The 14,954-nt window shown below is 44.9% G+C and overlaps 1 protein-coding gene across 1 annotated transcript in view; it reads left to right on the top strand.

Moving 5' to 3' along the window:
- Nucleotides 1–14,954, top strand: part of EPS8L2 (EPS8 like 2) — a 423,360-nt gene that overhangs the window by 248,436 nt on the left and 159,970 nt on the right. Inside the window, 3 exon segments of the mRNA XM_029582244.1 lie at nucleotides 13,103–13,249; nucleotides 14,002–14,029; nucleotides 14,032–14,080. Coding sequence (XP_029438104.1) covers nucleotides 13,103–13,249; nucleotides 14,002–14,029; nucleotides 14,032–14,080 — 224 coding nt within the window.

The following is a 14,954-nucleotide window of genomic DNA, read 5'->3' as shown; positions in this document are numbered from 1 at the left end:
AAGAGGTTAACCTGATAGAGCCTTTGAGAGCTCACATAGTCTGTCTCCATACCTAGTACAAGGGATCTACCAGTTTACTACTAATATCTATGGGTACTTTGCTGCCCTTGATATGAAGCACATAGCATAAAGAAAACAGAGCCATTATTGCAGATTCCACAGTCAAGTTTATGTTGTCTTGGGTTCTGTTCTGTTAAGTGGACCTAAGTGAGGAAAACGTTAATAAGGAGTTCTCTTATAGGTTACTCCCTCTCTTTGATCCCCATGTCACATATGTTTAACATATCATTAGAGATAACGTGTTGGTTTGAGAACAATTAATTATTTATGAGAAGTGAATAACTCAAAAAATCAGCTAGAGAAATATTCTTAAAAAGAATATGGTTTTATTTTACAAAAGGAAAATTATCTTGTATTAGATCAAGTCTTATTTAGATACAGAAAAAAGAATTAGAGATGATTATCTTACCCAATACAACTTAATTGCCTCTGGTCTCGAGACTTCCATGAGTTGGAATGGCAGCCCTGAGCACTTAAATCTGACTATATTTATACCATTTCATTTGTTGATGATCTTTAATCTTAATCTTAAAACCATGAATTTATGGTCTTAACACATGTTAGCATAAAAATATAATCAAAGCCTTAGCTACTGAAACTTTATTACTGAAACTTTATTACTGAACTTTATTACTGAACTTTATTATTAATAGACAAACACTTGAAGCTAAAAACATTCATTAACAATACAACCAAGAACTGCTTTTACAAGCTGCAAGTAATCAAAAGAATGAAACCACTCCTACACTTTCAGGACTTCAGAACAGTCCTACAATCCGTAATATTCTCCAAGATAGACTATTGCAACTCTATCTTGCTAGGTCTCCCATCTTCTTACATCAAACCACTTCAGATACTTCAGAATTCGGCTGCCAGAATCCTAACTAATACCAGAAGAAGAGACCACATCTCTCCCATTCTAATAAATCTACACTGGCTGCCAATACACTACAGAATCCTCTACAAGTCCTTCACCATCATCCATAAATCAATCCACTCCCAAGCCCTGCTCAACCTCCAAATCCCCCTCAGACTACACACATCATCCAGACCCATCAGAGAAGTCTACAAAGGTTCACTGACTGTTCCACCATCTAAATCCACACACCATATTGCTCTCAGAGACCGGGCCTTCTCTACAGCGGGCCCCGCTCTTTGGAATACCCTACCACCGGATCTTAGACTTGAACCTTGCCTATTAACCTTTAGAAAAAGGCTCAAGACTTGGCTATTTAAACAAGCCTTTCCCGAGTCTAATAGCCAGGGGGAGATCCTACGGCAGGGAGAGAAACTACGGTAATACCCATGGAGAGACCTTACTGCACAACTGAGAGACACTTCTGCACAATGTAAATAATTCCCATTAAGGGACATTACGGCACAATGTAAATAAGCTACCTCTGTAAAGATTATATAATTCTTGTCTTTCCCTGTCTCTTTCCTTCCCAGTTTCAACAACCTTGTTATATTGTAACTTTTTACTTCCTCGACACTGGTTAAAAGAAAGTTATTGCACCCCTTGTTATATGTAAACCGGCATGATATGATTGTATCATGAATGCCGGTATAGAAAAGCTTTAAATAAATAAAATAAATAAAATCTTTTGTCAAAAATATATAGTCTTAGTATCCTGATACATTGATAGCAAATTTTCAGAGGATTTTTGTTCTCAAATACATATAAACACAATGCCTTACGTCATACATGCTTAGTTGGCTAGCTGAATGCCTAGCTCTGCTTTGCTATGTAGATATACAACTACAATTATTGAAGAAGCATTTATTCATTTTTATATTGCATATATATTTTTATTAACAGAAAAACTTATTTCTATTAGTTATAAGTTTAATTTTTATTTTGCAGTTAATGTTTAAATGTAGTAAGCATTTGTCTGTAATATTCAATACAGTTTTTTTTAAAGTAAAACTCTATCTCAAATCTTTTGTCCCTCTAAATTCCTCTCCATATCCTGCCCACCAAACTTGCTTCTCTAAGAAATAGAGAAAACATGAACTTTCAAAGAAACAGTCAACAGGATATCTGGAGGAAAGAAAAAAAAAAAGAACACAGTCTTAGCTTCAAAGGGGTAGATATTCAAAACATGTTCAGTGCTATTTAGCGGGACATATGTGGCTAAGTAGTGGCTCTGAATATGTGCCTACAATCAGTGGCCACTGCTTAGCCGTATAAGTGCCTTATACGGCTAAAAGTTACACACACAAAAAGTGCATTGGATTGGGGGCAGAGTGAGTTAGCCGTATAACTTATACGGCTAGCTATCAATATTTGCCGTTAGCCAGATAAGTTTACGTCTAAGTTTAGATGCCTCATAGAGCAGCTCTAAACTTAGCCAATATAGACTTATCTGGCAAAATGCGCAAATATATGCGTATATTCAGCGGCTTTGCTGTGCTGCTGAGTATATATCATAACTTAGCTGGATTCATTTTAACCAGCTAAATTACTTACACGGCCAACTTTGAGTATCTACCCCAAAATGTCCAACAAGGGCAAAACAGGAAGTACTAAATCAATACACTTTGTCAGAAAGAAATCACCCAGTCGACATCAGGAACTGCTACCTAAAAAAAAATATAAAAAGGCATAGCCTCAGATGACTGCAAGTCCTGCAATCAGAATTCAAGTGGAAACAGTATCTGAAAATCAGATGGGATCCAAGATTGTGGCAGCAAGCTGCTAAGCGGCAGTGGAGGAGTAGCCTAGTGGTTAGAGCAGCAGGATACAAACCAGAAGACAGGGGTTCAAGTCCTACTGTTGCTCTTTGTGACCTTGGGCAAGTCACTTTATCCTCTGTTGCCTTAAGTACAAACATACCCCCTCATTTATCAAAATGCGCTAAGGCATTGTCGCAATCGTTAAGGGCTTATCGCATGTGAAAAGCACTGTTAACGCATGCGATAGCACCATATCGTATGGTGTGATCCAAATCCAAAAAAGAGGAAGAGTTAGGGTCAGGGCATTATGGCTAGTCTCTTTCTCTCCCTGGTAGTGGTCCCCCCAGTGGTTGTATGTAGGAAATACCACATTCTGGCACTTATCTCCAAGTGATTGCAATTTGTGGTAACTTAGCTCTTCGCATAGGTATTAGCGCAAATTGCAATAAACTCCCTATTACCATAAAACATGCCCCTTTTCACATTGCATGTGATATTTACCGCATTTTGATAAATCCAGGCCATAGATTGTAAGCTCTCTGGGGATAGGGAAATACCTACAGTACCTGAATGTAATCTACTTAAAAGCGTGAAAAGCAGACTATAAAAATGATGACAGTGTTTTATTACCTTTTATGAATCACAAGAGGAAGGGCAGGTTGGTGGCTTTCCCTGCAGCCCAACTCTGTCCAGCCCAATGGATTCTCATGTGCTCTGGGGTATGGCACCGTTGATGGAAATGCTGTTGGTGAGTTCTGGAGGGGTAGATTTGCCGCCATCCTTCCCTGGCTTGATGGCATCTTTGAGTCCAGCAGTGAGAATGTCTCCAGCTGATCCAGTGGCTGATTTTCACCTCCATAGGGTGGCGGTGGCACTGCAGGAGGAGGTTGAGAGAGGCAGTGACAGATTTAGGATTTTGGTGCCACAGGCACTATTGGTGCTATAATCCCCCTCTTCCCTCCCCCCCCCCCTCCCAAGGTTGGACAACAGGGGGCAGAAGGTCTAAGGCAGAGTCCCCCCTAGTTTCCTGTGGCAGCTTAGGGGTAGATCCTGTTTCAAAAACTTAAAAATTCTGAAGCAAATTGGCAATCATTTCCATTTTTTATATTATATTATAAAACTAAAGTAGTTTTACACTATATTAGTATAATTGATATTATTTTTATTGGAAGGTAGCAAATCTTCAACTAGCCTGCTGTCTCCCCAGATTTCTGCTGCCCTAGGCACAGGCCTAGTGTCCCTACTGACAAAACTAGGCCTGGATAGAGGTACTGTTTCTCTTTGTTTCCTCAGCAGGAATTACTTTTTCGCAGGAGATTTTTTTCCTTAATGAGGCCTGCTCTCGAGACCATCTGGGAAGCTATAGAGGGTCTTGGAAAATTGATTACTACTCAGGTTGGAACTCTGTAGAACAATTTTCAATCTTTGGAATCTCATATAGCTCCTTGGAAAATTCTAAGGAAGAGACAGTTTCAAAATTGTCTGAAATTAAAACAAGTCTATCTCAGATTAAGTCTCTACAAAAAAACATGATTAAAGATAATGTAATACTTTCCAATAAAGCTGAAAATTTGGAGAATTCTTTAAGGCACAAGAATTTATGCTTTGTGAATTTTCTTTCTGTCGCTATGGCTTCTCCTAGAGATATGTTCAAAAGGTATATGTTGTAGGTTCTCAAAATTCCTGAAAATTCTTGTAAGATTCGTGGACTCTTGTTTCTGTGGTAAGGTTGACTCAACCTATGGAGAAGGCCCTGTAGGTCTTCACCGACAAATGACAGAGCTAGGCTAGGAAGAGACGGATCAGGAGCTTCACCTATTCCAACCTCTTTCCCCTTGGGCTCCAGAGGCTGGCAGAGCTTAGGCAAGAGTCTCTAGGAAGGAGGTGAGAGCATAGGTCCAGTATCAGGCTAGGGTCAGAGGCAGGCAGCAATAAAGAGAGGTCAATGTCCAGGCAAGGGTCTATGGCAAACGGCAAGCAAGAATAGTCAATATTCAGAAAAGGGTCATAGGCAGGCTGCAGGCAAGAATGGTCAAGGTCCAGGCTCAGGTCAAATCCAGAAGTCAGTCCGAAGGCAAGTATGAGAGGCAAAGAAAAGGACTGACATGAATGGGCAGGAAGGAAAGGCAGGGGCTGGATGAGACAAGGGTGGAGGGATGAGACAGACTGGGCTAGAGAGACAAGACAGGCTCAGGAACAGAATCAGGATCAGGAATGCAGGAAGAGCAGCAACTCACACTACATACACGATGCAAGTGATCCATTGCAGAGGCGAAAGGAGGAAGTCCTGGAAGGCCCTATGTAGGGTTGAGCAGGTGACATCCTCGAGAGGCACCACAAGTATTTCCTGCCATGGGCATTTTAAGGCATGCATGGTCTTAGAGGAGCCCTGGGAGGATGTGACGATGGCGGTGTCCTGAGCTGTGGAGAGAGTATTCAGCGGTGTCCTGCTGCGCGAGAAGGGCTGACAGCTTGGCGCCTACCTGTGAGCCATGAAACGTAACAATTCTCTATCATCTATTGCTAGAATATATTATTTACCTCCATCTAAGAAGGAAATTGAGAGTAGGAGACTTCAGGATCTCTCTCCAATATCTGATATTTCTTGGATGTTACTGCTTTATTGTAAACCTCTGACTCCATATTGGCAAAGCCTTCTACTTTGTTGGTTTCTTTGATTTTGAATTCTGATAGAGACTGGCTCCTTAGAATGTATTTCAGACATCAAGGTAGTACTTTTCTGCATTGCTGAACAATGGCGTTCCAAGATGAGCAAGATCAACTCAAAAAAAGGAAGCAATTCCTTTTATTTGAGACCTAGGGTGATTAAATTGGGAGCTCATTTTTTTCTCAAATTCCCTTGTAAATGCTGTGTTAAATAAAGAAATACTATGTATGTCTTTTTTTTAACTTAATCACTTTCCTTTTTTTTGGTTGATAAGATTGTACCATCACAACCCCCTGTTAATGCACCCGAGGTCCCTGTGTAGGTGTAATTGAGTGCTCTCTTTTATGAGATAGATCCCAAAGGGTAGCTGCTTGCCTGCTATTTCCTTTCTCTTATATTAGTTCATTTTCTTCAAGATAGAGATCTTGGATTCCTTCCGTTATGGACTTGATCTATAGCTAAATAACTATATATTTTCCTTATTACATTTTTTGTTTCTATTCTTTGGTATCAGCAAAACAGTCCTATCTGACGCCATATTCTTCTTGGGCACTCAGCCCGTCCTGGTCCCATGAGTGTGGAATCCAACTGGGGTTTCCCAGTCTTTCTCTTTCATCCTTATTTGTTGTTACTGGGGATTTCTCTTGGGTAAAAGTCAGAAGGGGATCAGACTATGCCAGCACTGCATCCCTGTGGGGAGGGGTGGATCAGAAGAAAAGTTCCCCACCCTGTCCGAGTCCAAAAAATACTTATAAAGGCAAAATTGCATACATCTTCAGCCATCACTGTCTCTCTCAGCAGGATCTGTCACTGGTACTTGCCTCACCTAGGGTTTAGAGTAGGTTCACAGGACTTCAGTCCACTGGATGAGAACTCGCCGCAAAAGGCAAGCTGGCATAAAAATCTCTCTCTGTGTAATTAATATGAGAGAACCCTCTGGCAGAGAGTGCACAATGAGGTATGACTTCAAACTGAAGGTGCAGAGTGGGGAGGCCTCACAAGAGGGTAAAACCTAAGCATCCTCACTGAATCTGGTCACATGAAGTTCTAAAATGGCTAAAGAGGATTGAGGCATCCAACACAGTTCTCCAGGTAGGAGGGACTGATGGGGGATGACATTAAAGTTCTGTACAGGGATCTAATGACATCTAGTGACCAACCCACAGGGGTGCCACCTACATGATACCATTTAAATGCAAATCAAACCAAAAACCAACGGTGGGGACCCAAAACATATACAAAACACATAAAAGAACATATATAGACCACAAGAAACACCATTTAACTCACACTCCAGGTAACTTTAAATGGTTGTTCAGCAGAATTTACTTGGATAAGTGTCTGCTGAATATGCCTGGATATAGGTATTTGTCTGACCAGTTTTACTCAGCTAACTTTATCCAGGCAGCGTTGAATTTCAGAGCTGCCCTGGCAAAGTGAAACTGCGCCCTGGGAATGCTCCCATTCCCACCTCTTCTTATCTTGGTAAATTATTTAACTGAGGAGGAAATATTCAAATCTCAGGTTTTGTGCAGCTAACTCCAAATGTTAGCCAAATTATTTGAATATCCATCTTACCCCTAGATTCATCAAAATGCTATAATTTCGTATGGATAATGCTCACAATAAGAAAAAGGAGCGTGTCTATGAATATTAGCTCTTCACATACTTAGTATCGCGGAGCGCATTATAGATTTCGCACCACGCAGTACTTGCAGAGAGAGAGAGATTTCTCTTAAGACAAGCAGGATAGTAATCCTCACACATGGGTGACATCATCAGATGGAGCCCGGCATGGAAAACGTCTGTCAGTGTTTCTAGAAACTTTGGCTGGCACACTGAGCATGCCTAGCATGCCATTATCCCCTGCATCCACATAGGGTCTCTCTTCAGTTCTTTCTTTTCCGTGGAGGTGGAGCTCGTGCTTTGCATATTTTATCCCCTTGGGTTCTTCTTGGTCGGTGGTTACTTTTTGCTTCTCCCATTTCTGCCAGTCATCGCTCCCTTGTGGTCTCTGGGCATGTCATGGCTACCTCAGGCTTTCCTCAATTCCCCCAGTGCCACCGGACTGTGTCCCTAACGGATCCACATGAAGTGTGTATCCTCTGCCTGAGGGCATCGCACGATGTCCTTAGCTGCGTCATGTGTGCTCAGATGACCCCGAAGGGCCATCGGGCCAGGCTGGACAAGATGGAGAAGGTGTTCGGCTCAGGTAAATCCAAGCCCTCTACTCCGGCGTCAGCTCCCTCAACACCTAGGGATCGAGGGGAACCAATTGCCCTCGATCCCTTGGTCACCACCCCATCCCTGAATCTTTTTGGGCAGGTTGGTTCTGGGGATCGGAAAGTCTTGGTGTCTTTGAAGTCCTTGGACTTCTGCATCATCTTCATTGTCCTCGGCACCTGGGAAAGACCGGGCTGAGCACGATGGGAGATCCCGCAAACATCGGCACCGGTCCCCGTCTGTGCATGGGACCAGGCATGTGAAGGCCATGGCGTTTGTCGCCCTGCCACTTAAGCGGCCTCGACCTAAGGACGCCCCATCATCCCTTGATGTCGGTGGTCCGGGGCCATTCACACCGATTCCGGTGCCGGACATCAACCCTCCTCGGGGCCCCGAGGAGGACTTGCTTAACCCTCCCCTCTCAGCCTCCCCTCTCATTGGAGGCCTTCGAGGCATGGTTGGAGCATCAGGTGTGCTTTGCGCGAACAAGAGCCAGTGCTCCCACCACTGATACAGGTGCCTTCCTCGATTCCAGTGCCTTTGCCGACATCCTCAAGGCCGATGCCTGCACCAATGCTGGCACTAATGCCGACTGCGGTGACTGGGCTGGAACCGTTGCTGGATCATCTCAACGTCCTCCTCTGTGTCTTCCCAACGCAATTGATGCTGGTGTCTTGCGATCCCTCGGTGACCCCTTAGGACACAGCAATGCAAGGCATCCGAGTTGGTCCTCGTGGGGGGTTCATCGGGAGATGAAGGACCATTGGTGCCTCAGCACTTCCGGATCTAGGGCCTGGCCCTCTGGGACCTGTGGTTCCCCCGAGCCTCTCGGTGCCTACACCTAAGGCTATGCCCGGGGCTCCATGATCCTTCTCTCCGGGTGGTCTCGAAGAGACAGAGGACTCCTATGACCCCCTGGGGACAGGCTACCTCCGACGCCTCGTCAGTGAACTCCGATGACCTTCCGTTGGATCCTTCCCCTTCGGAGGAATGCTGGCGTTCTCCACCGGAGGACTTACCCTTCGCTGGGTTCATCTGGGTTACTGTTCATGGTTCAGTTCCCCAATTCGATGTAAACCGATCTGATACAGTCTCTACCATGAAGGTCGGTATAGAAAAGTGTTAAATAAATAAATAAATAAATCTGTGCGATGGCTGACGTTATCCCCTTACAACTTATTACGGAAGAGGATGCCGCCATAAAATGCTCAAGATCCCCCAGTTTGTCAATGCCCCGAAAGAGGTTGTAGCGGTGCCTGTACATGAAATCTTCCGGGACCTGTTCCTCTGGCTATGGGAACACCTCCTGTCCATCGCCCCGGTTAACCAGAAGGCCGATAGGATGTACCTAGTTCAGCAGACTGTGGGCTTCGAAAAGCCCACAGCTTCCCCACCAGTCAATGGTGGATGAGTCGGTGCTCAAGAAGGCAAAGTGGTTGAAAACCCATGCGTCCGCCCCTCTGGGTAAGGACAACTGGGCATGGGATGCCATGAGAAAGAGGGTGTATAAGGGATCTATGTTAATAGCCTGGATCGCCTCCTACCTCTTATACATGACCCAGTATATCCGCAACCTCTGAAAACAAGTCCAGGAGGTGGCGGATGTTCTGGCGCAGCAGCCTCAGGAGGCCCTCATGACTCTCGTCCAACAGGGCCTTGAATGTGGTAAGAATGAGATGCATGCTACTTACGATGTCTTTGACACGGCGGGGCATGTTGTGGCAGCAGGTATTTCTGCCCGTCGTCTAGCCTGGCTGAGGGCCTTGGATCTTTGCCCTGAGGTTCAGGACTGGCTGGCGGACTTGCCTTGCACTGAAGATAATCTTTTCGGTGACAAGGTCAAGGAAGCAGTCGCAAAGTTAAAGGACCACCATGAGACCCTCCAGCATTTTCTGCCAGTGCCTCGGCCTCTTCCAAACGGTCCCTCTGTGCAGGATCGAGGAGACCTTACTATAGGCCTAGAAAATACTTCCCTCTGGCCTACTGCTCCAGGCCATAGCAGGTGAGTGCCAGAGGCAGATCCCGCCATCAGCGGGGCTCACGCCCACAGCCAACCCCCCAGGCCAGTCCCGCTATAAAGTTTTGACTGACGGCGAGGGGGCCATCGCCTCTTCCGGTGCCTGGGTGGGGGCTGACTCTGCTTTTTCATGAATCAGTGGCCGGCCGTGATGTCAGATCAATGGGTCCTGTCCATCATCCAGCGGGGTTATGGGCCGAGTCTCATGGAAATTCTACCAGATTTTCCCCTGAGCCCACAGTGGGTTCCTGTCTCACATCCAGAGCTGTTTCAAGAGGAACGACTAGCCCTCCTGCAAGCCAGGGTGGTGGAACCAGTTCCTCAGGGGCAGCAGGGTCGACGATTTTACTCCCGTTACTTTCTGATTCCACAGAAAACAGGAGGCCTTCATCCCATTCTGGATTTACGGATCTTGATCAGATTCCTAAAAAGGGAAAAGTTCAAGATCGTATCCTTGGGCACCATAATTCCCCTGCTGAACCAAGGGGACTGGCTTGGCTCCCTCGACCTAAAGGATGCATACACGCACATCGCAATCCTCCCAAGTCACAGGAGGTATCTTCGCTTTGTGGTGGAGCCCCAGCATTTTCAGAACCATGTGCTCCCATTTGGCCTCGCCTCTGTGCCATGAGTCTTCACAAAATGTCTCGCCGTGGTGGAGGTATACTTGCGCCATCTTGGCGTCCAGGTGTTTCCATACCTGGACGACTGGCTGGTGCAAAGCGACATGCAGGCCGGGGCACTGCGGGTACTGTATAGTACCATTCAGGTCCTGGAGCACCTGCAGTTTTTAATCAACTACCCGAAGTCAAATCTCCACCCCTTGTCGCGGCTGACTTTCATTGAAGCCGTCCTGGATGCATCACAGGCCAAGGCCTTCCTGCCACGCGACAGAGCGTGTGCACTGGTCTCCCTGGCGAGGGAGATTCAAATGAGCAGGTATATCAACAAGCAGAGGGATACTTGGTCCTTCCTCCTTTTTCAGGAGACAGTGCAAATCTGGAACTGGGCACTGGTGCAAGGGATGTTTCTCCAGGCCGTGTACCTGGCAGGCGCAGAGAACACTCTAGCAGACAGGCTGAGTCGCACCTGCCAACCTCACAAGTGGTCCCTGAAACAGGAGGTAGCGGATCGGCTGTTCTGTCTATGGGGGACTCTGAACGTGGATCTGTTCGCCTCCCCCAGCAATGTGAAGGTGCCCCGGTACTGCTCTCTGTCCAAGTCAGACAGCGTGCCACCCATGGATGCCTTTGCAGTCCATTGGAGGATGGGTCTCCTGTATGCCTATCCACCTCTTCCATTAGTGTTGAAGACTCTCCTGAAACTTTGACAAGATTGGGGATCCATGATTCTTGTCGCCCCGCACAGGCCATGGCAGGTATGATTCCCACTTCTGCGACAACTGTCCAGGTGGAACCTGATCCATCTGAGGACGACTCCGGGCCTTCTCTCTCAGGATCAGGGCAGGCTGCGCCACCCCCAACCTCCGTGCTTTGTCTGTCATGGCTTGGATGTTTAAAGGTTGATCCTGCAACCCCTTGACTTTTCAGAGGACATGACCAGGGTCCTGTTGGCTTCCAGGATGCCTTGAAGTGGAAGAGGTTCACCATATGGTGCGAGCAGAAGGATCTTGATCCCTTCTCTTGTCCCATCCGCCAACTCCTGGACTATCTTCTGCACCTCTATATCAAGCTAGGGCAAGAGAACATTGCAGAAATCTCATCTTTGTGAGACTTTCCTCATTCCAAATGACATCAAATCTTCAGTGTGCTGCGGCAGTCGAAAAAGAAAACAGAATGTTGGGAATTATTAGAAAGGGAATGGTGAATAAAACAGAAAATGTCATAATGCCTCTGTATCGCTCCATGGTGAGACTGCACCTTGAATACTGTGTACAATTCTGATCGCCGCATCTCAAAAAAGATATAATTGCGATGGAGAAGGTACAGAGAAGGGCGACCAAAATGATAAGGGGAATGGAACAGTTCCCCTATGAGGAAAGACTAAAGAGGTTAAGACTTTTCAGCTTGGAGAAGAGACGACTGAGGGGGGATATGATAGAGGTCTTTAAAATCATGAGAGGTCTAGAACAGGTAGATGTGAATCGGTTATTTACTCTTTCAGATAATAGAAAGACTAGGGGGCACTCCATGAAGTTAGCATGTGGCACATTTAAAACTAATCGGAGAAAGTTCTTTTTCACTCAACACACAATTAAACTCTGGAATTTGTTGCCAGAGGATGTGGTTAGTGCAGTTAGTATATCTGTGTTTAAAAAAGGATTGGATAAATTCTTGGAGGAGAAGTCCATTACCTATTAATTAAGTTGACTTAGAAAATAGCCACTGCTATTACTAGCAACGGTAATATGGAATAGACTTAGTGTTTGGGTAATTGCCAGGTTCTTATGGCCTGGATTGGCCACTGTTGGACACAGGATGCTGGGCTTGATGGACCCTTGGTCTGACCCAGTATGGCATGTTCTTATGTGTACTGTGCTGTTCGTACGTCTCACTTTGCATGTAAAACTGGCCCCAAAACCCTAAACCACCACCAAAACCTCACCTCGAGTTATTAGCTGGCCCTCCTATAGTGATATAAATAGTTGAATACTGTGAAGGGCTCCCTAGAGGTTTCCCCCCTCTCTCTCCCCCCTCCCTCCCCTCCCCCACTCCTCTCCTCTCCTCAAGCTCAAAAATGCAATTTGCAATCTTTAACGCAAATTGCATTACGGCCATTTAAGGCATTTTGCACAGCTTAACACTGGCAATAAAGGTGTAGTTATTTTCAGAGTTAAAAACTTGCAGTAGCATACCACACAGTGCAAAAACATCCTTCATTTTCATTAATACTGCCCAAACCCCTCCCCAATCCCGCTCCTATGAAAAATGTGTATTTGCGCGATGCGATACATTACTATCGCATGCGTTATGGCGTTATCATGGGCGTTAATGCCATAACGCAGTTTGATGAATGACCCTATTGTTCAAAACTATGGTAGAGGATAATGTTTTTGGAAAAGAGTACATTTTTTGTATGTCCTTCATAGAGACCACAATCAGATTGGGATGTGTTATCCTCATGTAAATATTTTTATCTTTTCCAATAAATGAATAGTTTACAGACAATGACCTCCTGCTGATTATGTGCATAGCAGTGATTGTATTGGTCCGGGAAGGAGACCTAGATTCCAGCACTGTGAACGTAAAGTAGTACTGTAGAAATGATAAATCGTAATAATAGAGGTGACACCTTTTATTAGAGCAGCATAAGAATTATCTAGCGATGATAATGTGGGCATCAGGTGACTGAGCTCCATGGGTGGCCACAGTCTGAATCCTCTGCCTCCTGTTACTCTTCAATTACACAGTGAGGTCTACAATTCTCTATTTGCCCTGCACATGAACGTTCATGTTGGAGAAGTAAGATAGGAATCTGTTTTTTCTCCAATTTGTTAGGAGGAGCTGGAGGATTTCCCATTGTCCATCATCCATCACTGCCAAACGGTGACAACAGCTCTGCGGTACTCCTCCGTGCTACTGCTGGTGTGCCAGGACTCGGAGCAGAGCAAACCAGACATTCACTTCTTCAATTGTGACGTGGAGGTGAGAAACTGGGGGGAGAGGATGGGGCATTCTCTTAGAGCAGACTCCAGGCAGGGTTGCTAACTATAGAAGCGTCTTAATTCCTATTAATATAACCAATAAGAATGCAGGATTCCAGTATAAACTTTTCACTAGCTTTATAATAATCTATTTATTTGATTTTAACCTCCCCTTTTAACCTCAAACTCGTTTTTATTTCTTTTCATGTAGGACTCCTTAGGATGCATCAGTATGGTCTCTTTTCTTTCTCATTCCCCTTCAGGTAGCCCTTGGAGAAGCCCTCTCCCCTTCTATTTGTCTCTCAAGAGGGACATACACCATGTCCTTTCTCCTTCTTACCCAGCTTGCATCACTTTCACCACTCTAGATCATCAGAAATTAGGGTGCTGCTATGTTGATTTCTGCCAGAAAACTTGGCAAGAGGTACCCTGATAGATTTAAACCATGTACACAGCTAAAGATGATGGAGTATAACCTAACGAAAAAAAAAATTCAGGAAAGGTGACATTAACATAATAAAAGATACAGACCTTTAAATTATAAAGACTGAAAAGAATGAAAAATTTGTAAAGAAAGAAGAGCTAGGAGTAAGACCAACACAGCAACAGAGAGGAACAAGGCAGGGTCCATGACACTCAAAGAGATTTTGACTGTTCAGCAGCTTTCCTAGGGCTGAAATTTTGCAGTGTGGGGTTTTGCATCCTGGTCTCTACTATGTCAGGGCCAAATCTCTCTCTTTCTTTCTTTTGCAGGCAGAGATGATCCACGCTGACATAGAGAGCGCCTTGCCGACAAAAAGCAGGGAAAGAAACTGCGACCACAGACACTCAAGTAAGCGCAGCCCCTACAGGGATGCAGTTGTAATACAGCTTCAGGAAGAAAATGCAGTGTAAGAGATCGTTACATCAAGAGCATAGGAACGCTCTTAATAAAGGACTTGGTCTATGTTTTAATCATTTACCCTTGGTGTGTTTTATCACTTTGGAAGTGGTTCAGAACAGTGCGATGTTTCTGAAAACATAACAAACTCTGGTACTCTTCCAGTGACTCAGTGAGCTCCAAACCTGTACAAAGGAAAAGAATTCAGGCTTAAGAGGGTAATTCTTAGGGGTCTATGTAAGGCCAGATTCAGACTACAGCTGAAATTTTCAGAGTGGACCGATGCAGATAATCTGCTTTGAATAATTGTGAATTGTGCTGGGTACGCGTGGGGGACATATGCTGAGAAGCAGCTGTAACGTACACAGTATGCACGGAAACCCTGATCCCGTGCCCACTCTGTGTTCCACCCCCCAAAATACCTATTTAAGTATGCACGGAAAGTACATGCAAAATCGTGTGCCGTGTGTATTTTTATGCACAGAACTGCCAGGGCAATTGTCAAGGAGCAACTTATGTGCATAAACCCAAGTTTGATACATGCAAGAGGCTTTGAAAAGTAATCCCTAAACGTCTACATTCTCAAACAGGGGAAGGAAATAATATTTACCAAAACTGAAAGCAGTCCTATCAACCTGTCACTCAGGACTGGACTGAGACATTTTAGTGCCTAGAGCAGGCAGTAATTTGGGCGCCCATGTAATAATTCGCACTCCACTCCCAAAATACTCCAACTTGCCAACAAAATTTGAACTGAAAACCTCTACAAACCTGACTGTGTTATGCAGTGCAACAATGGAAAAACAGAAGCATCATCATTCCTCAC

This window comes from Rhinatrema bivittatum, chromosome 17 (genome assembly GCF_901001135.1).
Source record: "Rhinatrema bivittatum chromosome 17, aRhiBiv1.1, whole genome shotgun sequence".
Lineage (NCBI taxonomy): Eukaryota > Metazoa > Chordata > Amphibia > Gymnophiona > Rhinatrematidae > Rhinatrema > Rhinatrema bivittatum.
This window is presented reverse-complemented; position numbering and strand designations above follow the sequence as displayed.